Source organism: Phaenicophaeus curvirostris, chromosome 3, assembly GCF_032191515.1.
Source record: "Phaenicophaeus curvirostris isolate KB17595 chromosome 3, BPBGC_Pcur_1.0, whole genome shotgun sequence".
Lineage (NCBI taxonomy): Eukaryota > Metazoa > Chordata > Aves > Cuculiformes > Cuculidae > Phaenicophaeus > Phaenicophaeus curvirostris.
In genome coordinates this window covers 98,823,252-98,848,794 of record NC_091394.1, presented here as the reverse complement: position 1 = coordinate 98,848,794, position 25,543 = coordinate 98,823,252, and the positions used below count along the sequence as shown (strand labels likewise).

At 51.5% G+C, this 25,543-nt stretch overlaps 2 protein-coding genes across 2 annotated transcripts in view; both read right to left on the bottom strand.

Annotated features, from left to right (window-relative positions):
- Positions 1 to 6,985: 6,985 nt before the first annotated feature.
- The window catches only part of LOC138719462 (feather keratin-like), a 101,496-nt gene continuing 82,938 nt past the window's right edge, over positions 6,986 to 25,543 (bottom strand). Inside the window, exon 3 of the mRNA XM_069854809.1 lies at positions 6,986 to 7,062. Coding sequence (XP_069710910.1) covers positions 7,042 to 7,062 — 21 coding nt within the window. The 3' untranslated portion in view covers positions 6,986 to 7,041. The remainder of the gene's footprint in view (positions 7,063 to 25,543) is intronic.
- LOC138718663 (feather keratin-like) lies at positions 11,397 to 11,768 on the bottom strand. The gene has a single exon (XM_069853164.1). The coding sequence runs from the start codon at positions 11,750 to 11,752 to the stop codon at positions 11,414 to 11,416; it is 339 nt and encodes a 112-aa protein (XP_069709265.1). The 5' UTR covers positions 11,753 to 11,768; the 3' UTR covers positions 11,397 to 11,413.

The following is a 25,543-nucleotide window of genomic DNA, read 5'->3' as shown; positions in this document are numbered from 1 at the left end:
TTGGGCTGTAAGAATGATGAAGGGACTGGAGCATCTGTTGTCTGAGGAGAGGCTGAGGGAGCTGTGACTCTTTAGCCTGGAGATGAGAAGGTTCAAGGGGATCTCACCAATGCCTGTAAGTACCTGAAGGGTGGGTGCAAAGAAGATCGAGCCAGGGTCCTGTGGTATCCATTGCCAGGGCCAGAGGTTGTGGGTCATCAGTGCATGGGTTGAGGTGATGGGAGCAAAAGAGCTCTTGGGAAGGAGAAAGATGGCATTTTAGAAAGGGCTGACCTGAGGTGCCTGTAGTCAAAAGTGCAGAGAGCTTGGAGAGTCAGGACGAGGAGCCAGAGCTCTGTGCCATGGGATAGAACCATGGCACCATGGGACAACCTGAGACTGGTGGGACACGTGGCTGGACTGCTGTGATAGATGTCTGTGGGCTCTGCAGGAGAGAGATGCAAGGGGCTGGCTGCTGTGTGATGCAGCAGCTCATCTGCTTGGAGATGTTCAGTGGGACAAGTGGTTTGTGGTCTGCCTGAATGCAGCTCATGTGGATGTGCTGGGGCTTGTTCCCAGGTGAACAGGGCTCGTTTGTGCTAGGACTCCTGTCCGTGCTCTCCTACCTGAGCATCACTGTGGCCATGAGGTTTCCTGCACACCCTCCTTCTTGCTGCATGGAGTCAATGATGATCCGGTGGGTCTCTTCCAACCTGGTGATTCTATGATTAGCAAAGAAGGACTTGTCAAAGCATGGTGTGAACTTGAGGGGCTGTAGTTCAGGCTCTGTGGAGCCTTCTGTGTGAGGCAACGAGAAGAAGAGTGTGTTCTGTTTTCTCCAGGATTCCCTCGCTGGGGGCTGCAGAGTCGTCTTCTTCAAAGAAATATGTGGGAGCCCTAAAGGCTAGTGCAGATGACAGTTGTGGAGTAGGAGAGAGGTTGGACCAGGGATGATTCTTTCTGCAGCCTCTTCTTTGCCTTTGCCTCTGTACAGTCCGCGGGAAGAGCCTTGGGCAGTGATGGTCCCTGTGGGGAAGGTAGCTGAGCCCTTTTGGTCAGTGCCCTTCAGGTTGTGGAATGGGGACACGGTGGCCAGTGCTGAACCCCTGATAGGAAGTCACACGTTGTCCCTCCTCCTTGATTCCTCCATCCTTTACTCATTCTTTTGCATCTTTCATTATGTTTGCATATCCCAGCTTTTCCTTCTACTCCATGGACACCGTGCCACATTAGGACTGGAGAGTGGTGCTGAGGAAGAGACTTGGTTAAGGGCGTGCTGGCGAGCAGAGATGGCATCAGAAGCGCAGCCAGATGAGCATAACTGGGCAACATATTTCCCAGGAGAGATCATAGAATCATAGAAGGATTCAGGTTGAAAGGGACCTTAAAACCCATCTACTTCCAACCCCATTTCTATGGGCGTGGACACCTCCCACTAGACCAGGCTGCTTAAGGCCCCATCCAACCTGTCCTTGAATACCTCCAGAGATGGGGCAGCCACAGCTTCTCTGGGCAACCTCTTCCATTGCCTCACCACCTTCATTGTGAAGAATTTCTCCTGAATGTCTAGTCTAAATCTTCCCCATTCCGACTTAAAGTCAACCGCCTTCATCCAACACTCCATGCCCTTGGATAAAGTCCCTCCCCAGCTTTCATGTAGCCCCTTCAGGTACAGGAAGGCTGCTATAAAGTCTCGCTGGAGCCTTCTCCATGCTGAACAACCGCAGTTCTCTCAGCCTGTCATGTTGGTGACAGATCTTGGCACGTTGGGGCACTCATCCACAGTTGTCTCCGACGATCCCTGTATTTGTATTGCAATGGCATCACTTCACTAGATGTGGAAGAGACAGACACTGGACCAATGTGCAACCCTGCTGGTGGCCACTTGACACCTGGCTTGAAGCTGCGTGAGGTTGGAAGAGCCTTGGGAGAAGAAACGAAGAGGAGGTGTCTGAGGCTGGAATGCAGGAGAACTTTATTGAGGGGGAAAAAAAAAAAAGCAAGAAGGCAGGAGTGCCAAGTGGAAAGCACCCAATCTGAGGTGCAAGTAGAGTGATCATCATCTGAAGAACCTTGCATGAGACAAATCTCACTAGAGCACAAATATTTACTTGCACGGCAGGGAGAGCAACAGCCTGGATGTATTGAAATTGTGAGGATTTGTTGTTGCATCATAGAGCATTGGGCATAGCAGAATGAGAGATATAAAGAAGAAAGTGCGAGAAGAGGACGTACATGGGCAATGTTTCCAGGCAAACTGATCTGGCCCCTTCCCTTCTTCTTTGCTTGTTGCCTAGAGAGGAAATGTGGAAGGTGACCTGATGTGCCACCAATGGCCTGGAGTTGTTGGAACCTTTTACAGAGAACAAGGCCTGGATGCTGCAACACTGAACAACTCTAACAAGGCCTTGAAACAGAGAGCTAGAAGATAAACAAATGCCAGCTGAAAGGAATACAACAGCTAGTTCAGTGGGAACGAGTACCAGCTGAAAGAAAAACAATTAAAGAGAACTATCAACATAGTTAATTTTAGTGTAACTTGGTTTCTTAGCATGTGCAGTAGTTTAGCCAATAATATGTTAGTGATAGCTTTATGGACAGCTACCTTTAACCAGGAATACACTGTGGATACCCTCGTGGGCACCCAGTTATGTAACCGAAAAGGGTTTATAAAGAAACAGCTAAGCTCAATAAATGGAACACTCGCTGATCATATTGATCTTTGTGTTTGATTCCGTGATGCTCCCGTCAACAAGTGGCGCCCGAACAGGGACCCTCGGATTACGTGCCGAAGTTGCTCTGAACGACTGAAGACGCAGTAGAGGGTGGAAGGACCGGCCGAAAACTTTCCAGCACTGACCTGGTGCTGAAGATTTTTCCGGCACTGCTGAAGATTTTCTGACACTGCTGATGGCTTTCCAGCACTGCTGAAGACTGGAGTAAGACACGCATCCAGATAAAGAAGACTCCGGAGTCAAAGATCCACTACAGGCAAGTAGCAGTGGTTGAGGGAGGGGATGGGTTCCACACTTTCGAAAGACGAACAAGCAGTGGTGAAACTCCTCCAACATATCCTCTCCAAGAGAGGGATTAAGTATGACAACGATTGTCTAATTGAACTATTCAAATCAGCTACTAAGTTGCTTGGTCCCTGGCGGAAAGTTTTTGAAGCGTTAAAGGGGCATGTCGGCTCTAAAAAGCAGAGCGATAATTCTGAGCCGACTGCAGGATTGTCAACAACTGCACTAACCCCCCACCCCCCTAAAGTGGCTGCACTTGCCTCTGCACCCCCCGATGGGAGGGGCGACAATCCCTTTGATCCAGGTCTGATAGACACCGATAAGGAGCCCAATCCACCTCCACCCCGTCCCTCAGACCGAGGGGCACAAGCCAGGGGGGACGCCCAGCGCCATGGGGAAGTTGAAATATTGCAAGTTTTGCCTGTGATCTATGTGCGGGACGGTGGCCCGTGCTGGGAGCTAATTAGTGACGAAGCGATAAAGGAGATTCCAAAAGCTGCAGAAGAGAACGTACTAACTGCTCCGGAGCCGAGCCGCCCGGCCAAGGGGTTCCATGCCACCCACCTCTCCAGCTCCCACGGCCCCAACTAGAGCAGCTGCGGCAGCCTCGGGGGATTTACAGCACCCACAGGACGGTCCTTTGGGACTGAAGGGCTGTGAGAATCAGAAAGTACTAACTTCTCCACTACCGACGCGCGGGGGGCCACTGTCCTGGGCTTGAGGCGGGGGCTGCCTGCCACTGCCACCGCGAAACCCAAGCAGTTTCAGCATTACAGAAGGGACTGTTAACAGATACGATAAGAAATGGCTCGATTAAACAACGTTGCTAGCAGTTCAAGAATCAAGACAGTTGAAATAATGCAATTTTACAACAGATGCAGCTTTTTGTTTTATCAAACACTTATAAAGATACTGGATGTTGGAACGAAAATAGCCTCAAGCTCCACCAGGGGAGATTTAGGCTGGACATTAGGGAAAAATTCTTCACAGAAAGGGTCATTGGGCACTGGAACAGGCTGCCCAGGGAAGTGGTTGAGTCCCCTTCCCTGGAGGTGTTTAAGGCATGGGTGGACGAGGTGCTAAGGGGCATCGTTTAGTGTTTGATAGGAATGGTTGGACTCGATGATCCAGTGGGTCTCTTCCAACCTGGTTATTCTATGATTCTATGAAAGTTGAAACAGGCATGACCCGTATATGGTGTTTATAGATAGATCGAAGGATGCGCTTGACAAGCAGGTAGACAACTGAGCAGTTACAGAAGCCTTAATTTTGCAATCTGCGACAAAAATCCTAATGATGAACGTAGAAAGATATGGTGCAGTCTGAAAACTCCTAGAACAACAGCTGGGATCATTTACCTTTCAAGCACAGCTGGTAGCTGCTGCCCTGACTGTAATCTGGGACAGAAAGGCGTTTTGTTAGAGACGCAGCAAGGAGAGACATTTTAAACGAGACTGCCACACGCAACGCCAGGAGAGAGGGCCTAAAATCTGCCCTCGGTGTGGAAAGGACAAACATTTTACCGGTTGGTGTAGATCAAAATGGGATAAGAATCGTCCGCACTTCACTCAATACCATGAAACGTAAAAGGACCATTGGAGGGTGGCTTCACTGCCTTGTAATTAGAATGATTATCAATAATTCAGTTGGGAATCTTTGTTTTACCTGGGGTCATTGATGCAGGCTGTACTGGAATAATTCAAGCAAGGGTATGGATGCTGTCTCCACTAGCGTTATGAACACCATTTCCACTAGTATTAATACCAAAGGATAGCCAGATAGTGTATTTAATTTTGTTCAAAGCAGCTGTGTTCCGAGCTGACTCTGTAGAGCATGGCTCACAAGGATTTGAGTCCATAAGAATCCCTGAAATACATTTGGCTTAGTCCCTATAAACTCAGCATCTTATGTAAAAGTGAACATTAAGGGTTAAATCTGGAAAATGGCATTATTTACACGACTTTTCTAGACAAACTACAAGAGACCTTAAATAAGCAGGCAGACAATATCGTGGCTAGATAAGTGTTGCTTAAACACTTAGCCTTAGGGAATGCAAAAATGGACATAGCGCACCGTTAATTGCATGATCACCTCTTACAACGATTGCTTGTTTTACCGGAACTGACTGATGCCGACTTTATGAGAGTGATGCAAGTAATAGCTTGGATGCCTATGCCTCCTGACTTTATATCAAAGGGCACTAGAATCACTCAGCTGATTTGTTTTTCAGCAGTTGTACCCCATGAAGAGACAGAGGCTGTGGTTCAACTGACCAGTCCGTGATTCTATCAACACAGAAACTACAAAAAAAAAAAAAAAGATTACCATAAATGAAATATTTATTAGACAATCGATATAAGCCTTATTAGATAATGCATGTACATATTTTAAGTGTTGTATGTTCCTGGTACCGTGTGTAGTTTAAATATCTGTAAAATGGAAAAATTATGGATCCAATATGATAACCAACATTGTATGAATGTATTTGGCTAGCTGAGAAATGAGTGGTCGTGTGTGTGTGTGTTTGAAGTACTTCAAACGTTTGTAATACTTACAAATTGGTTTTGATTAATCATAGAAATAGATCTCTGTGACCTTTCAATCTCAAATGTCCACTAAGCCGGTAGATTTACCTGGGGATCTTTGGAATGAAAGGCTTCAGAAGGAAAAGTTTTAAAATGCCTAGCAAAACATGCAGCTGTATGTGTGTGAGTGCCCCCCCCAATCCCCTGCCCTCCGCCCTTCTCCTTCCTTTCTAAGTTTTTTTTTTTTTTCTTTCAGCTTTGAAGAAGTCCAGAGGAGTTAAGGGTGTTATCTCTCTAGGGGAATGCCAATTTGTGAGAACACTCTGCATTCCAGTGTCACTCATCAGCAACTGCTGCGTCCTAGTGCAGACAAACTTTAGGGATAATTGAGCCAATGATAGAGGAAAATTCAAATGATTCATTACAAATTATTGAGTGGGTATTTTACCACATAAACCTGAAAAAAAAAAAAGCAAAAAAAAAAAAGCATTGATATCCATTTACCAGGTCATGTCATTATTGCACATACCCATCAAGAAGTAAAAACATTCTTAGCAAAACAAAAAAGGGGGGAATCAGGAGAGACACCAACAGATTGATGAAGGTGCAATATGTAATGAATTTTTTGCGATTAGCAGGAGATGATCAAATTGTGCCGATGTTGAAGCATGTACAAACCACGTTGTCAAAATTAGAACAAGTACAAGACAATGTGAAAGTGCTATCGAAAACCAGTTATTATGGGCAATGGACAGGTCTATATAAGCTATTAACGTGGGGACGAGGTTCTGCTTGTGTTTTAACAGATACAGGACCAGTTTGGGCACCTGCGAGGTGGATCAAGCCCACGTTGCTGTGTGACAACTGTTAAGCCCCAAACCCGAAAGCAGTCAACAAGAATGAGGAGGAATGTTATTTTTAATGGTGCTAATTGCTTTCACAATTATCCTGTGTGTTACAGTGTATGCAACATCAAGTCAATCATATGTTTCACCTGAACGCTTTAGTCATTGAAAAACAAAAAGGGGGAATTGTTGGAACATTTTACAGAGAACAAGGTCTGGATGCTGCAACACTGAACAACTCTAACAAGGCCTTGAAACAGAGAGCCAAAAGATAAACAAATGCCAGCTGAAAGGAATACAACAGCTAGTTCAGTGGGAACGAGTACCAGCTGAAAGAAAAACAATTAAAGAGAACTATCAACATAGTTAATTTTAGTGTAACTTGGTTTCTTAGCATGTGCAGTAGTTTAGCCAATAATGTGTTAGTGATAGCTTTATGGACAGCTACGTTTAACCAGGAATACACTGTAGATACCCTCGTGGGCACCCAGTTATGTAACCGAAAAGGGTTTATAAAGAAACAGCTAAGCTCAATAAATGGAACACTCGCTGATCATATTGATCTCTGCGTTTGATTCCATGATGCTCCCGTCAACATGGAGTTGCGTGCTGAATACATGGTGTGGCTTCCAGAGTGTGGGTGGATGGAGTCAGCGGTGGTGGAGAGGATCCTTAGCAGGGGTAGCAGCCTCTCCTGCCACCATAGCAGCCCAGACCTCTGCCACCATAGCAGCCCAGGCCTCCCAAGCCGTAGCCGTAGAGAAGGAGTCAAGAGGATGGGGCCAGACATTTCTTAGTGGACCCTAGCTACTGGACAAGGGAAAATGGGCACAAATTGGAGCACAGGAAGTTCCACGTGAACATGAGCAAAGCCTGATTTACTGTATGGGTGACAGAGCACTGGCCAGCCCATTCTGGAGATACTGAAATCCAATCTGGATGCCTTCCTGTACAGCCTGATTGATGTGACACTGCTGTAGCAGGGGGCTAGCGACGATCATCTCCAGAGATGCCTTCCAACCCAATCATTCTGCGCTTCTGCTTGCTGTGGTGGCCAGAGAGTCGTCCTGGGGAAGAGTCAAGAGTTTGTTACCTAGGGGAGCTGACATCGGAGGTCTGGATAGCGGTGAGCTAGCATGGGCATGATTTGCCTGGGCAAGCAAAGGGCTGTGTCATGTTGTGGAAGTGTCTCTGCCCTGCTCTGTATTGTTGTTGTGGCTGGGGATATAAACCATATGAGGAGATTGCAACATCTTTCCAGCCACCAAAAAGGCCACTGTAGCCTTGGTGTTGTGCTGGGTGATGTTGGAGGAACCTTAAAAGAGAAGAAGAGAGGAGGCGTCTGAATCTTGAATGCAGGAGAACTTTATTGAGGGGGGGAGAAACTGAGAAGGCAGGAGCGATTAGTGGAAGGGATGAGGTCTGAGGTGCAAGGCGGTGCATCCTAAACCCATGGTGTGGCTTCCAGGATATGGATGGTCGGTGTCCGGGGTGATGGTGACGACCTTTAGCAGGTGTAGCAGCCGCTCCTGCCACCGAACCAGCCCAGACCTCTGCCACCATAGCAGCCCAGGCCTCCCAAGCCATAGCTGTAGCCGTAGCTGAAGGCCCCGTTGGAGACGGGCACTCCCTGGTAGCTGAGTTCGCTGCCCACGGCAGCCGATGCAGAGGACCCGACGGCGGTGCTCTGGGGGAAGGAGGTGAGGATGGGTCCTGGCAGGGTGACCTGCACGGTGGGAGGCTGGATGACGACGGAGGAGTCCTGGCACTGCCTGACGCAGGGCTCATTGCAGCTGTTGGCCAGCGGGGCGGGTGCGCAGGGGCGGCAGAGGTCGTTGCAGGCCATGGGTGTGGTGTGGAGGGTCCCTGGAAGAGAGGGGGTTGAGCAAGGGTCAGGAGGTTGGTTTGCGAGGGGTAAAGTGTCAGGAGGGCAGAGGAGTGGGGAGGCGTGGGTGGGTCTGTGGGGTTCGTGGTGGTGGGGAGGCGTGTGGGCTGGTGAGGCTGGGACAGAGCGTGGTGGAAGAGAGGGAGGAGGTTGGACAGGAGAAGGATGCTCAGGGAGTTAAGTCTCACCTTGTTGATGGCAGAGGAGAAAGTGTGTGGAGAAGGTTGTGAGGGAGAGAGGCACTGGACCAGCTTTTATGGTGGTGCACGAGGGGCGGGACACGCTTTGCGCGTGAGTGCATTTTGCAGGCAGCAGCTGTGTCCTGGCCCAGCGTGGCGAGTCATGAGGTGGGGTGTGTTTTCCTTGCCCCAGTTCTTCAATGTCATGTCCTCCTCTTGAGGACGTGTCCACTTGGTGCTGGCGGCATCTTTGAAGCGAGACTCTTAGAGGTAAAAGGCTTGGTGCTGATGGTGCATGCCAGGGCAAGCACAAGAGGAGACCAAAGCATTGGAGAGGTGTTATGTTGTCAGTCAGGTCATCACCTGGCACATTTCTTGTGTGGTTTGTGGGTGTTTTGTGATGATCTGACCCCATTTCCTGGCAGCCCGACCCAGCTCAGCCAGAATCAGGACAGGCAGGAAGGTCATCAACGTGTCATGTCATCTTCTTGGCCCTGGAGGCAGCTTTTAAGGCAAAGGTTTGGAGGTCAATTCATGGTGGTGATGGTGAATGTCAGGGTGGGCAGAAGAGGCAACCATTGCAGAGTTGGGATGTTGTCAGTGAGGTCATCGTGTGGCACCCATGTGGTGTGGTTTGTGGTTACATTGGGAAGAAGGCACCTCATGCAGGCAGACCCAGAGCTGTCAGACACAGAACAGACAAAAATGTTGTGGGTAGTCCTGAGCATGTCGTATCAAAGGGGACGTTGTGTTTGACGAGCATCTGTGTCTTCTACATGAAGGTGGCAAGGTTTGTAGATAAGGAAAGGACCAAGGCTGGTGTTTGCCTTGAGTTTTGAGTAAAGCATTTGATGATTTCTCACCTGTAATGCTCCTACACAAGATAAAAATGTATGTGTTGCCTAAGTGACCAGTGATGTGGACTGCAAAGTGGTTGAATATTTGAGACCATAGGCTTGAGATAAGTGTCAAGAAATCCCACTGGAGGGAAGTCTCAAGTGGTGTAGCCCAAGACGGGATCGGTGGGTTCCACCCTGTTCCATATCCTCCTCCATGACCTGAGCAGTGCGGTAGAGTGAAGCCACATCAAGGTGGCAGATAATAACCTTCATTTGAAAGAGGACAAAAAGGGAGACCCAAGCCACCTACCAGCCTGTCAGTGTCACCTCTGTTCCTGGCAGGGTCACGAATCCTGGCGGATCCTGCTGGATATTATGTCAAGGAGGATGGAAATTCTGGAGGCGACAGCAGAAAGGCAAGAGGGCTTCGCAAAGTCAAATTGTTCCTGACAAGTATTGAGGCTTTGTGCAATGGGGCTACAGCACTGGGGGAGAAGGGAAGAGCAAGTCATCCCATCTACCTGGCCTTGCGCAAAGCATGTGATACTGTTGCACACAGCGCCCTTGTCTGTATCATGGAGAGATGTGGATTTGATGGGTGGATGTCTTGGTGAGTAAGGAATATGCAGGAGCGTTCCACTGAAAATGTTGCGGTCAATGCCTTGATGTCCAGGTGGAGACCAGTGATGTGCGGGGTCCATCTGGTGTCTTTAGGGGGTCGGGGATGCTTTACTGTCTTTGTCAGGAACAAGGAGAGAGGGCTTGAGTGCAGACTTAGTGAGTTTTCAGATGACACCAAGCTGGGTGTTGTGATAGATACCCAAGGGGAAAGGTGTGCCAGCCAGAGGGGCATTGACAGGCTAGCGACACAAACCTGTGCGTACATCATGACACTCCACAAGATCAAGTGTCGAGTTCTTCACCTGGATGGAAGAACTCCTAAAGAAGGATACGGGCTCATTGTTGAATGGATTGTGAGTTGTCCTGTGGAGAAGGACGTGTGCGTAGTGGTGGATGAAAAAATGAACGTGAGCCAGCAACGAGCCCTTGTGGCCAAGGACACCAAGAGTAACCTGGGGAGAATGAAGTAATTTGTAGCAAGCAGGTCAGGGGAGATTCTCCTCCCTGTCTGCTCTGCTGTAGTGAGGCTGCATCTGGGGCCTTGTATCCAGTTCTGGCTCCCCAACTCAAGACAGATAAGGAATGATTGGAGAAATTGCAGCAGAGGCCAAGGCGATGAGGGTACTGGAATTCGTGTCTTATGAGGAGAGGCTGAGAGACGTGGGTGTGTTTACCCTGGAGAAGAGAAGGACGAGGGGCTCCTATCACTGCTTATGACTATCGCCAGGGCCTAGGCCAACAGGAGGGGCCCAGATCATTTTCAGTGTTTCCCTACGACAGGACAAGGGGCATCAGGTACAAAATTGAACTTGTGATGTTCTGGGTGAACATCTGGAAATGCTGTTCTTGTGAGAGTGATGGTGCACTGGAATTGGCTGCCCAGAGGGAGTGGAGTCTTGATCCCTGGAGATACTGAAATCCAATCTGGATGCATTCCTGTAGAGCCTGATCGAGGTGACCCTGCTTTAGCAGGGGGGTTGGACTGGGAGATCTCCAGAGACCTCTTCCAACCCAACCCAACCATTCTGTGATTCTGCAATTCTGTGATTTTGCTTCTGAGGTGGGGAGAGAGTCGTCCTGGGGAAGAGAGTCAAGTGTCTGCTTTCCTGGGGAGCTGGCATCAGAGGTCTGGATAGTGGTGCATGAGCAGGGTCAAGCTTTGTCTGGGCAAGTGAAGGGCTTGTGTCATGTTCTGGAAGTGTCCCTGTGCTGCTCTGTGTTGTTGTTGTGGTGGGGGATGTAGAGCCTGGGAGGAGCTTGTAATCTCTTTCTACCCACCCCAATGGCCACTGTAGCCCTGGCTTTGTGCTGGGTGGGGTTGGAAGAAGGTTGGGAGAAGAAAGAAGAGGAGGCTTCTCAGGCTGGGATGCAGGAAAACTTTATTGGTGGTTGCGGAAATAGAGAAGACAGAAGCGTCAAGTGGAAGGGAGCAAGTTCGAGGTGCAAGGAGGTGCATCTTCAACCCATGGTGTGGCTTCCAGGGGGTGGGTGGTTAGGGTCAAGGGTGGTGGAGAGGACCCTTAGCATGGGTAGCAGCCTCTCCTGCCACCGAACCAGCCGAGACCTCTGCCACCATAGCAGCCCAGGCCTCCCAAGCCGTAGCTGTAGCCGTAGCTGAAGGCCCCGTTGGAGACGGGCACTCCCTGGTAGCTGAGTTCGCTGCCCACGGCAGCCGATGCGGAGGACCCGACGGCGGTGCTCTGGGGGAAGGAGGTGAGGATGGGTCCTGGCAGGGTGACCAGCACGGTGGAAGGCTGGATGACGACGGAGGAGTCCTGGCACTGCCTGACGCAGGGCTCGTTGCAGCTGTTGGCCAGCGGGGCGGGTGCGCAGGGGCGGCAGAGGTCGTTGCAGGCCATGGGTGTGGTGTGGAGGGTCCCTGGAAGAGAGGGTGTTGAGCAAGGGTCAGGATGTTGGTTTGCGAGGAGGACAAGGGAATGGGGAGGCGTTGGGTGGGTCTTTGGGGTTCGTGGTGGTGGGGAGGCCTGTGGGCTGGTGGGTCTGGGAAAGAGCATGGTGGAAGAGAGGGAGGAGATGGGTTAGGAGGAGGAGGCTCAGGGAGTTGAGACTCACCTTGTTGAGGGCAGAGGTGTAGGTGTGTGGAGAAGGTTGTCCTCCTCTTGAGGACGTGTCCACTCGGTGCTGGCGGCATCTTTGAAGTGAGAGTGTTAGAGGCCAAGCACTTGATGTTGATGGCATGTGTCAGGACAAGCACAAGAGGTGACCAAAGCATTAGAGAGGGTGGGTGTTGCCTGTGAGGTCATCACATGGCACACATGTTGTGTGGTTTGCGGCTGCACGATGAAGACGTAACAACAACTGCTGGTAGCCACATAAACCACTGCTCAATCCTGGTCTGAAAAGTTGATGAGGAGGTGTAGACAAGGATGTATGAGGGGAATATCATGCTTGACCAAGCTCTGTGTCTTCTATATTAAGGTGACTAGGTCTGTAGAGGGGGAAAGAACAAAGGCTTGTGTTTACCCTTAATTTTTAGTGAAGCCTTTGATGTTTTCTCTCCTTGCATCCTCCTAGAAAAGACCAAAATGCATGCTTTGCATATATGACCAGCGTGTTGGACTGCCAAGTGGTTGAATGGTTGGGGCCAGAGGCTTGTGATGGGCGGCAGGAAGTCCTGATGGAGGGAAAACTCAATTAATGAAGCCCAGAACTGGATCTTAGGGACCAACCCTGTTCAGCATCCTTCTCAGTGACATGAGCAGTGGGAGTGAGTGAACCCTCAGCCAGGTGCCAGATGGTAACTCTCATTTTAAAGATGCAAAAGGGAGACCCAGGTCAAGTACCAGCCTTTCAGTGTCACGTCTGGGCCTGACATGGTCATGGATCCTGGCAGATCCTCCTGGAAACTATGCCAAGGTGTGTGGAAATAAAGGAGGCGATTGCTGAAAGCCAAGATGCCTTCCCAAAAGGCAAATTGTTTGTGAGAAATTCGGAGGCTTTTTGCGATGGGTCTACAGTGCAGGTGGAGAAGGGAAGAGGAACGGGACTCAGCTACCTGGCCTTGTGCAAAGCATTTGACAGTGTCTCATGCAACATCCTTGTGTAAATGGAGAGATGTGGATTTTAGGTGCGGACGTCTTGGTGGAGAAGGAATATGCTGGATTCTCCTCCCCATCTACTCTGCCCTAGTGAGGCCGCATAGAATCGTAGAATAGGTGAGGTTGGAAGGGACCTTAAAGATCATCTAGTTCCACCCCTCTGCCAGGGGCAGGGACATCCCACTAGATCAGGTAACCCGAGGCCCCATCCAACCTGGCCTTAAACAGCTCGAGGGATCGGGCATCCACAACTTCCCTTGGCAACCTGTTCCAGTGTCTGACCAGCTCATATCCATTCCCCCTTGTCCTATCACCACAAGCTTTTATGAATAGTCCCTCTCCAGCTTTCTTGCCGTCTCCTTTCAGGTACTGGAAGAACCTTTGTGCGTGAGTGCATTTTGCAGGCAGCAGCTGTGTCCTGGCCCGGCCTGGCGAGTCGTGAGGTGGGGTGTGTTTTCCTCGCCCCAGTTCTTCAATGCCATGTCCTCCTCTTGAGGACATATCCACTCAGCTGCTTCCTTTGCACAGAGTTCCCAGCTTTAGGAAAGCTCTGGGGACGGAGCAGGCAAGCCGTGTGGGCTGAAGTGTCACTGCAGGGAGCAAAGGAGTCATCGTGTCACCTGATGGGGCTGGGAGCTGACGCAGACACCTATGAGTAGGTGTTTGCCTGGTGGTTCCTGGCCTGCCACCACTGGCACCAGGAACCTGCCACCACTGCCACTGGGGAACTGTGACCCATGCCACTGTGGAGCTGCCATCCCTGTCATCAGGGTGCTGCCACCGCTGACAGGGGCTGCCACCACTGTCACTACGGAGCTGCCATCTCTGCCACAGGGCAGCTGCCACCAGAGGAACCAGAGGATCTTCCTGTACTAAGTGCCTCCTGCTGGACCTGCTCCTTCCCACGGATCCTGGGGACGCACCTGGCCCAGGGTTCTGCTGCCTGCACTGTGCCCTGGGGTGGTCTGGTACGCACGGCGTCTCTCCTCGCTCCAGCTTGCAGATGATATCTGGCTTGACAGGGGGCCAGCCTGTCCGGGGCACAGAAAGAAGCACCATCTACCACACCGCCCGTATGCCAGCATCAGCCACCAACAGGCCAGGAACCAGCCGGCAAACACCTACTCATGGGTGTCTGCGTCAGCCCCCAGCCCCATCAGGTGACACGATGACTCCTTTGCTCCCTGCAGTGACACTTCAGCCCACACGGCTTGCCTGCTCCGTCCCCAGAGCTTTCCTAAAGCTGGGAACTCTGTGCAAAGGAAGCAGTGTCAGCAGTCAGCGCGATGGTTTCTGTTTCATTGGTGCCACCAAGGGAGGTGGCTAGATACAGTTTCATTGAGTTTAAAACCGTTCTTCCTTGTCCTATCACCACACTCCTTGTTCATGATTCCCTCTTTCAAATAAAGGTGAACATCTGCATCCCACAACCCTGGTCGTTGAGGAGGACGTTGACCAGGCTTCGCCCCATGGATCCCTGTCCTGGGCTACATGACCTGAGACTTCCCTGCATCAGGACTTTGTCCCACTCATCCCAAGCCTCTGGGCACAGCCATTCAACCAGTTTGCAGTCCATCTCACTCTCTGCCTACTCAACACATACTTTCTTGGCCAGTTTAGGAGCATGCAAGGGGAGAAAGCTTCTGAGTTTTTACTCAAAACTCAAGGGAAACAGCAGCTTCGGCTCATCAAGGATGACGTCCCCTTTGTCAATACATGCTGATGATTACTCATCACTTTCTTCTCCCTCCTGGTTCCGGAGTGCTGAGTCTGGTGGCCAGGAAACCGCGTCCCCTTTTCACAAGGCACCTGCAAACCACAGCACACAAGTGCCAAGCGACGGCCTCGCTGACAACACCACACCTCTCCCACGCTTTGGTCCCCTCTTGTGCCTGCAATGACACGTGCCATCAACAACAAGCCCTGGGCCTCTAACACTCTCACTTCAAAGCTGCCGCAGGGGCTAAGTGGACATGTCCTCAAGAGGAGGACATGGCATTGAAGAACTGGGGCGAGGAAAACACACCCCACCTCACGACTCGCCAGGCCGGGCCAGGACACAGCTGCTGCCTGCAAAATGCACTCATGCACAAAGGTTCTTCCAGTACCTGAAAGGAGACGGCAAGAAAGCTGGAGAGGGACTATTCATAAAAGCTTGTGGTGATAGGACAAGGGGGAATGGATATGAGCTGGTCAGACACTGGAACAGGTTGCCACGGGAAGTTGCGGATGCCCGATCCCTCGAGCTGTTTAAGGCCAGGTTGGATGGGGCCTCGGGTAACCTGATCTAGTGGGATGTCCCTGCCCCTGGCAGAGGGGTGGAACTAGATGATCTTTAAGGTCCCTTCCAACCTCACCTATTCTACGATTCTATGCGGCCTCACTAGGGCAGAGTAGATGGGGAGAAGAATCCAGCATATTCCTTCTCCACCAAGACGTCCGCACCTAAAAATCCACATCTCTCCATTTACACAAGGATGTTGCATGAGACACTGTCAAATGCTTTGCACAAGGCCAGGTAGCTGAGTCCCGTTCCTCTTCCCTTCTCCACCTGCACTGTAGACCCATTGCAAAAAGCCTCCGAATTTCTCAGAAACAATTTGCCTTTTGGGAAGGCATCTTGGCTTTCAGCAATCGCCTCCTTTATTTCCACACACCTTGGCATAGTTTCCAGGAGGATCTGCCAGGATCCATGACCATGTCAGGCACAGAGGTGACACTGAAAGGCTGGTACTTGACCTGGGTCTCCCTTTTGCATCTTTAAAATGAGAGTTAGCATCTTGGCACCTGGCTGAGGGTTCACTCGCTCCCACTGCTCATGTCACTGAGAAGGATGCTGAACAGGGTTGGTCCCAAAGATCCAGTTCTGGGCTTCATTAATTGAGATTTCCCTCCATCAGGACTTCCTGCCACCCATCAGAAGCCTCTGGCCCCAACTATTCAACCACTTGGCAGTCCAACACACTGGTCATATATGCAAAGCATGCATTTTGGTCTTTTCTAGGAGGATGCAAGGAGAGAAAACATCAAAGGCTTCACTCAAATTTCAAGGTAAACACAAACATTTGTTCTTTCCCCCTCTACAGACCCTGTCACCTTAATTTAGAAGACACAGAGCTTGGTCAAGAATGATATTCCCCTCATACATCCTTGTCTACACCTCCTCATCAACTTTTCAGACCAGGGTTGAGCAGTGGTTTATGTGGCTACCAGCAGTTGTCGTTACGTCTTCATCGTGCAGCCGCAAACCACACAACATGTGTGCCACGTGATGACCTCACAGGCAACACCCACCCTCTCTAATGCTTTGGTCACCTCTTGTGCATGTCCTCACTCGTGCCATCAACATCAAGTCTTTGGCCTCTAAAACTCTCACTTCAAAGATGCCGCCAGCAGCAAGTGGACACGTCCTCAAGAGGAGGACATGACATTGGAGAACTGGGGCAAGGAAAACACACCCCACCTCATGACTCGCCACGCTGGGCCAGGACACAGCTGCTGCCTGCAAAATGCACTCACACACAAAGCCTGTCCCGCCCCTCGCGCACCACCATAAAAGCTGGTCCAGCACCTCTCTCCCTCACAACCTTCTCTGTACACCTTCTCCTCCACGCTCAACAAGGTGAGCCTCAAACTCTGAGCCTCCTCCTCCTGACCCACCTCTTCCCCCTCTTCCACCATGCTCCGTCCCAGCTACCGCATCCCACATGCCTCCCCACCACAACGAACCCCACAGACCCAACCCACACCCTGCCCTCCTCACACTCCACACCTCGAAACCCCCATGCCCCACTGCTTGCTCAACCCCCTCTCTTCCAGGGACCCTCCACACCACACCCATGGCCTGCAACGACCTCTGCCGCCCCTGCGCACCCGCCCCACTGGCCAACAGCTGCAACGAGCCCTGCGTCAGGCAGTGCCAGGACTCCTCCGTCGTCATCCAGCCTCCCGCCGTGCAGGTCACCCTGCCAGGACCCATCCTCACCTCCTTCCCCCAGAGCACCGCTGTCGGATCCTCTGCATCGGCCGCCGTGGGCAGTGAACTCAGCTACCAGGGAGTGCCCATCTCCAACGGGGCCTTCGGCTACGGCTACGGCTTGGGAGGCCTGGGCTGCTATGGTGGCAGAGGTCTCAGCTGGTTCGGTGGCAGGAGCGGCTGCTACCCATGCTAAGGGTCCTCTCCACCACCCCTGAGACTAGCGACATACACCTTGGAAGACACAGCATGCACTGAGGATTCGCCTCCTTGCACCTCAGACTTGCTCCCTTCCACTTGGTGCTCCTGCCTTCTCAATTTCACTCCCCCTCAATAAAGTTCTCCTGCATCCCAGCCTGAAGGCCACCTCTCTTCTTTTCCTTCAATGTTCCTCCAGTCTCTCCCTGCAAAACACAGAGTCTACAGTGGCCGTTTGGGTGGTTGGAACAATGTTGTAATATCCTCGCATGGTTTGTGTCCCCAGCTACAACAATGCAGAGCAGCGCAGAGACACTTCCAGAACATGACACAAAACCTTCGCTTGCCCAGACAAATCATGCCCATGCTCATGCACCACTATCCAGACCTCGGATGTCAGCTCCTCTTGGTAACAAACACTTGACTCTTTCTCAGGACGACTCTCTGGTCACCGTAGCAAGTAGAATTGCAGAATGCTTGGGTTGGAAGGCATCTCTGGAGATCATCCAAGCTAACCCCCTACTAAAGCAGGGTCACCTCGATCAGGCTGTACAGGAAGGCATCCTGATTGGACTTAAGTATATCTGGGGAAGGCGACTCCACTCCCTCCCTGGGCAGCCAATACCAGTGCACCCTCACTCTTACAAGAAAAGCTTTCCGAGATGTTCATGTGGAACTTCCTAAGATCCGGTTTGTTCCTATTGGCTCTTGTCCTGTCGCTGGGCACCACTTGAAATGATCTGGGCCCATCCTGTTGGCCGAGGCCCTGGTGATATCCATGAGCATTGATAGGAGCCCCTCGTCCTTCTCTTCTCCAGGGTAAACACACCCACGTCTCTCAGCCTCTCCTCATAAGACACAAATTCCAGTACCCACATTGCCTTGGCCTCTGCTACAATTTCTCCAATCTTTCCTTTTCTTTCGGAGACAGGGAGACCAGAACTGGATACAAGACTCCAGATGCAGCCTCACTGCGACAGACTAGAGGGGAAGAGATTCTCCCTTGACCTGCTTGCTACACATTACTTCATGCTCCCCAGGATACCGTTGGTCTCCTTGGCCACAAGGGCTCGTTGCTGGCTCACGTTCAGTTTTTCATCCACCACTATGCACACGACCTTCTCCACAGGACCACTCACAATCCATTCAACAGTGAGCCTATACCCTTCATTAGGAGTTCCACAATCCAGTTGAAGAAGTTGACACTTAATCTTGTGGAATTTCATGATGTAAACACAGGCCTGTGTCCCTAGCCTCTCAATGTCCCTCTAGCTGGCACCCCTTTCCTCTTGGGTATCCATCACAACACCCAGCTTGGTGTCATCTGCTAACTCACTAAGTCGCACTCAAGCCCACTCTCCCTGTGCCTGACAAAGACGGTAAATAATCCTGGTCCCACTGCAGAAACCAGATGGACACTGCGCATTACTGGTCTGCACCTGAACATTGAGGTATTGACTGCAACACTTGGAGTGGAAAACTCCTGCATATTCCTTACTCACCAAGATATCCACCCATCAAATCCAGATCTCTCCATTAGAGTAACAAGGGTGCTGTGTGCAATAGAATCAGGTACTTGGCGCAAGGCCACAGAGATGAGATCTGTTCATCTTCCGTTCTCCATCAACGCTGTAGTCCCATTGCAGAAAGCCTTAATACTTGTCAGGAACAACTTGCCTTTTGTGAAGCCCTCTTGGCTTTCAGCTGTCGCCTCCAGATTTTCCATCTTCCTTCACGTAATTTCTAGCAGGATCTGCCAGGATTCGTGACCACGGCAGGCACAGAGGTGACACTGACAGGCTGGTACTTGACCTGGGTCTCCCTTCGGCATCTTTAAAATGAGAGTTACCACCTGCCGCCTTGCTGAGGGTTCACTCCATCCCACTGCTCATGTCATTGCGAAGGATGCTGAACAGATTTGTTCCCAAAGATCCAGTTCCTGCGCTACATTAATGGAGATTTCCCTCCATCAGGGCTTCCTGCCACCCGTCACAAGCCCCTGGGCCCAACCATTCAACCACTCTGCAGTTAACCAAGTCGCTGGTCACTTATGCAAAGCATGCATTTTGGTCTTTTCTAGGATGATGCAAGGGGAGAAAACACTAAAGGCTTCACTCAAAATTCAAGGTAAACACAAGCCTTTGTTCTTTCCCCCTCTACAGACCTACTCACTTTAATGCAGAAGACACATAGCTTGGTCAAGCTTGATGTTCCCTTCAGAAATCCATATTCATACCTCCTCATCAACTTTTCTGACCAGGGTCAATCAGTGGTTTGCGTGGCTACCAGCAATTGTTATTTCTTCTCACAATGCACCCACAAACCACACGACAAAAGTGCTAAGCAATGGCCTCACTGACACCATTACACCTCTCCTACGCTTCGGTCACCTCTTGCGCCTGCCCTGACACACGTCAGCAGCACCAAGTCTTCATCCTCTAACACTCTCACTTCAAAGATGCCGCCTCACCAAGTGAACACGTCCTCAAGAGGAGGACATGACATTGAAGAACTGGGGAAGGGAAACACACCCCACCTCAGGACTCGCCACGCTGGGCCAGGACACAGCTGCTGTCTGCAAAATGCACTCACGCACAAAGCCCGTCCCGCCCCTCGCGCACCACCATAAAAGCTGGTCCAGCACCTCTCTCCCTCACAACCTTCTCTGCACACCTTCTCCACGCACAACAAGGTGAGCCTGAAACCCCTGAGCCTCCTCCTCCTGACCCACCTCCTCCCTCTCTTCCACCACGCTCTTTCCCTGCCTCACCAACCCACACTCCTCCCCACCGCCATGCTCCCCACAGACCCATCCCACACCTTCCCACTCCCCTGCCCTCCTCACACTCCACACCTCGAAACCCCCATGCCCCACTGCTTGCTCAACCCCCTCTCTTCCAGGGACCCTCCACACCACACCCATGGCCTGCAACGACCTCTGCCGCCCCTGCGCACCCGCCCCGCTGGCCAACAGCTGCAACGAGCCCTATGTCAGGCAGTGCCAGGACTCCTCCGTCGTCATCCAGCCTCCCACCGTGCTGGTCACCCTGCCAGGACCCATCCTCACCTCCTTCCCCCAGAGCACCGCCGTCGGGTCCTCCGCATCGGCCGCCGTGGGCAGCGAACTCAGCTACCAGGGAGTGCCCGTCTCCAACGGGGCCTTCGGCTACGGCTACGGCTTGGGAGGCCTGGGCTGCTATGGTGGCAGAGGTCTGGGCTGGTTCGGTGGCAGGAGAGGCTGCTACCCATGCTAAGGGTCCTCTCCACCACCCTTGACACCAACCACTCACACCCTGGAAGCCACACCATGGGATGAAGATGCACCTCCTTGCGCCTCGAACTTGCTCCCTTCCACTTGACGCTTCTGTCTTCTCTATTTCCGCAACCACTCAATAAAGTTTTCCTGCATCCCAGCCTGAGAAGCCTCCTCTTCTTTCTTCTCCCAAGCTTCTTCCAACCCCACCCAGCACAAAGCCAGGGCTACAGTGGCCATTGGGGTGGCTAGAAAGAGATTACAAGCTCCTCCTAGGCTCTACGTCCCAAGCCACAACAACAACACAGAGCAGCACGGGGACACTTCCAGAACATGACACAAGCCCTTCGCTTGCCCAGACAAAGCTTGTCCCTGCTCATGCACCACTATCCAGACCTCTGACGCCAGCTCCCCAGGAATGCAGACACTTGACTCTCTTCCCCAGGACGACTCTCTCCCCACCACAGAAGCAAAATCACAGAACTGCAGAATCACAGAATGGTTGGGTTGGGTTGGAAGAGGTCTCTGGAGATCTCCCAGTCCAACCCCCCTGCTAAAGCAGGGTCACCTCGATCAGGCTGTACAGGAATGCATCCAGACTGGATTTCGGTATCTCCAGGGAACAAGACTCCACTCCCTCTGGGCAGCCAATTCCAGTGCACCATCACTCTCACAAGAACAGCATTTCCAGATGTTCACCCAGAACATCACAAGTTCAATTTTGTACCTGATGCCCCTTGTCCTGTCGTAGGGAAACACTGAAAATGATCTGGGCCCCTCCTGTTGGCCGAGGCCCTGACGATAGTCATAAGCAGTGATAGGAGCCCCTCGTCCTTCTCTTCTCCAGGATAAACACACCCACGTCTCTCAGCCTCTCCTCATAAGACACGAATTCCAGTACCCTCATCGCCTTGGCCTCTGCTGCAATTTCTCCAATCATTCCTTATCTGTCTTGAGTTGGGGAGCCAGAACTGGATACAAGGCCCCAGATGCAGCCTCACTACAGCAGAGCAGACAGGGAGGAGAATCTCCCCTGACCTGCTTGCTACAAATTCCTTCATTCTCCCTAGGTTACTCTTGGTGTCCTTGGCCACAAGGGCTCATTGCTGGCTCACGTTCATTTTTCATCCACCACTACGCACACGTCCTTCTCCACAGGACAACTCACAATCCATTCAACAATGAGCCCGTATCCTTCTTTAGGAGTTCTTCCATCCAGGTGAAGAACTCGACACTTGATCTTGTGGAGTGTCATGATGTACGCACAGGTTTGTGTCGCTAGCCTGTCAATGCCCCTCTGGCTGGCACACCTTTCCCCTTGGGTATCTATCACAACACCCAGCTTGGTGTCATCTGAAAACTCACTAAGTCTGCACTCAAGCCCTCTCTCCTTGTTCCTGACAAAGACAGTAAAGCATCCCCGACCCCCTAAAGACACCAGATGGACCCCGCACATCACTGGTCTCCACCTGGACATCAAGGCATTGACCGCAACATTTTCAGTGGAAGGCTCCTGCATATTCCTTACTCACCAAGACATCCACCCATCAAATCCACATCTCTCTATGATACAGACAAGGGCGCTGTGTGCAACAGTATGAAACGCTTTGCACAAGGCCAGGTAGATGGGATGACTTGCTCTTCCCTTCTCCCCCAGTGCTGTAGCCCCATTGCACAAAGCCTCAATACTTGTCAGGAACAATTTTCCTTTTGGGAAGCCCTCTTGCCTTTCTGCTGTCGCCTCCAGAATTTCCATCCTCCTTGACATAATATCCAGCAGGATCCGCCAAGATTCGTGACCATGCCAGGAACAGAGGTGACACTGACAGGCTGGTAGGTGGCTTGGGTCTCCCTTTTTGTCCTCTTTCAAATGAAAGTTACTATCTGCCACCTTGATGTGGCTTCACTCTACCGCACTGCTCAGGTCATGGAGGAGGATATGGAACAGGGTGGAACCCACCGATCCCGTCTTGGGCTACACCACTTGAGACTTCCCTCCAGTGGGATTTCTTGACACTTATCTCAAGCCTATGGTCTCAAATATTCAACCACTTTGCAGTCCACCTCACTGGTCACTTAGGCAACACATACATTTTTATCTTGTGTAGGAGCATTACAGGTGAGAAATCATCAAAGGCTTTACTCAAAACTCAAGGCAAACACCAGCCTTGGTCCTTTCCTTATCTACAAACCTTGCCACCTTCATGTAGAAGACACAGATGCTCGTCAAACACAACGTCCCCTTTGATACGACATGCTCAGGACTACCCACAACATTTTTGTCTGTTCTGTGTCTGACAGCTCTGGGTCTGCCTGCATGAGGTGCCTTCTTCCCAATGTAACCACAAACCACACCACATGAGTGCCACACGATGACCTCACTGACAACATCCCAACTCTGCAATGGTTGCCTCTTCTGCCCACCCTGACTTTCAGCATCACCACCACGAATTGACCTCCAAACCTTTGCCTTAAAAGCTGCCTCCAGGGCCAAGAAGATGACATGACATGTTGATGACCTTCCTGCCTGTCCTGATTCTGGCTGAGCTGGGTCGGGCTGCCAGGAAATGGGCTCAGATCATCACAAAACACCCACAAACCACACAAGAAATGTGCCAGGTGATGACCTGACTGACAACATAACACCTCTCCAATGCTTTGGTCTCCTCTTGTGCTTGCCCTGGCATGCACCATCAGCACCAAGCCTTTTACCTCTAAGAGTCTCGCTTCAAAGATGCCGCCAGCACCAAGTGGACACGTCCTCAAGAGGAGGACATGACATTGAAGAACTGGGGCAAGGAAAACACACGCCACCTCATGACTCGCCACGCTGGGCCAGGACACAGCTGCTGCCTGCAAAATGCACTCATGCACAAAGCCCGTCCCGCCCCTCGCGCACCACCATAAAAGCTGGTCCAGCACCTCTCTCCCTCATAGCCTTCTTCACACACCTTCTCCTCTGCCATCAACAAGGTGAGACTTAACTCCCTGAGCATCCTTCTCCTGTCCAACCTCCTCCCTCTCTTCCACCATGCTCTGTCCCAGACTCACCTGCCCACATGCCTCCCCACCACCATGAACCCCACAGACACACCCTACGTCTCCCCACTCCTTTGCAATCCTCACACATATCACCCCTCGCAAACAAACATCCTAACCCTTACTCAACCCCCTCTCTTCCAGGGACCCTCCACACCACACCCATGGCCTGCAACGACCTCTGCCGCCCCTGCGCACCCGCCCCGCTGGCCAACAGCTGCAACGAGCCCTGCGTCAGGCAGTGCCAGGACTCCTCCGTCGTCATCCAGCCTCCCACCGTGCAGGTCACCCTGCCAGGACCCATCCTCACCTCCTTTCCCCAGAGCACCGCCGTCGGATCCTCTGCATCGGCTGCCGTGGGCAGTGAACTCAGCTACCAGGGAGTGCCCGTCTCCAACGGGGCCTTCGGCTATGGCTACGGCTACGGCTTGGGAGGTCTGGGCTGCTATGGTGGCAGAGGTCTGGGCTGGTTTGGTGGCAGGAGCGGCTGCTACACCTGCTAAAGGTCGTCACCATCACCCCTGACACTGACCACCCACACCCTGGAAGCCACACCATGGGTTGAGGATGCACCTCCTTGCGCCTCAGACCTAATCCCTTCCTCTTGGCGCTCCTGCCTTCTCAATTTCTCCCCCCCTCAATAAATTTCTCCTGCATTCAAGATTCAGATGCCTCCTCTCTTCTTCTCTTTTAAGGTTCCTCCAACATCACCCAGCACAACACCAAGGCTACAGTGGCCTTTTTGGTGGCTGGAAAGATGTTGCAATCTCCTCATATGGTTTATATCCCCAGCCACAACAACAATACAGAGCAGGGCAGAGACACTTCCAGAACATGACACGAGCCCTTTGCTTGCCCAGGCAAATCATGCCCATGCTAGCTCACCGCTATCCAGACCTCCGATGTCAGCTCCCCTAGGTAACAAACTCTTGACTCTTCCTCAGGACGACTCTCTGGCCACCACAGCAAGCAGAAGCGCAGAATGATTGGGTTGGAAGGCATCTCTGGAGATCATCGTCGCTAGCCCCCTGCTACAGCAGTGTCACATCAATCAGGCTGTACAGAAAGGCATCCAGATTGGATTTCAGTATCTCCAGAACGGGCTGCCCAGTGCTCAGTCACCCATACAGTAAATCAGGCTTTGCTCATGTTCACGTGGAACTTCCTGTGCTCCAATTTGTGCCCGTTGCCCCTTGTCTTGTACCTAGGGCCCTCTAAGAAATGTCTGGCCTCATCCTCTTGGCTCCTTTTCTTTGCATATTTATCTTCTTTGATGATTTCTCTTCTCAATCTTCTCTTCTCCAAGTAAAAGTGTCCAAGGTCTCTCAGCATTTCCACATCAGAGAGAAGCTCTAGCCCTTTTAATCACCTCCATGGCCTCCACTGGACTCTCTCCAATAGTTCCTTGTGTTTCTGGAGCTGGGGATGCTCCACCCGTGGACGTGTTTAAGGCCAGATTGGATAGGGGCTTGGGTAACCTCATCTAGTGAGATGTCCTTCCCCATGGCAAGGGGATGGAACTAGATGAGCTTTAAGATCCCTTCCAACCCCAACTATTCTAGGATTCTATGCGGCCTCTCTAGGGCAGAGTAGATGGGGAGGTGCATCTCATTCACACTCTTGCTACACTCTTCGTGACGCACTCCAGAATACCCTCAGTCTTAAGCAGGAGTGCACATTGCCGGCTCATAGTCAGTATGTCATCCACCACTAGCCCCAAGTCCTTCTCCACAGGACTGCTCAAAATCCACACATTGCCCAGCCTGTATACTTTTCTAGGAGTTCCTCAAACAAGGACAAGGACCTGGCACTGGGACTTGTGGAACTTGCAGATTTCCACGGGCTCGTGTCCCTAGCAAGGCTGCTCAGGCTGGCAACCATTTCCTCTGGAGAGTCCACAACATCATTCACCTTGGTGTCATCTGCAAACTGGCAGAGGGTGCACTCAATGCCATTGTTTGCGGCCCTGGCAAAGACGGTAAATAATACTGGTCCCAATATGGACTCCTGACGACACCACTCGTGACTGGTCTCTACCGTAACAACAAACTATTGACCACAATCCTTCGGCATCCAGATGATTCCTTATCAACCAAGCAATCCACTCATCAGATCCACATCTCTC

What these genes read in the sequence shown, in the direction of transcription:
- LOC138718663 (XM_069853164.1), bottom strand. Translation starts at nt 11,752, where the DNA reads ATGGCCTGCAACGACCTCTGCCGCCCCTGCGCACCCGCCCCGCTGGCC.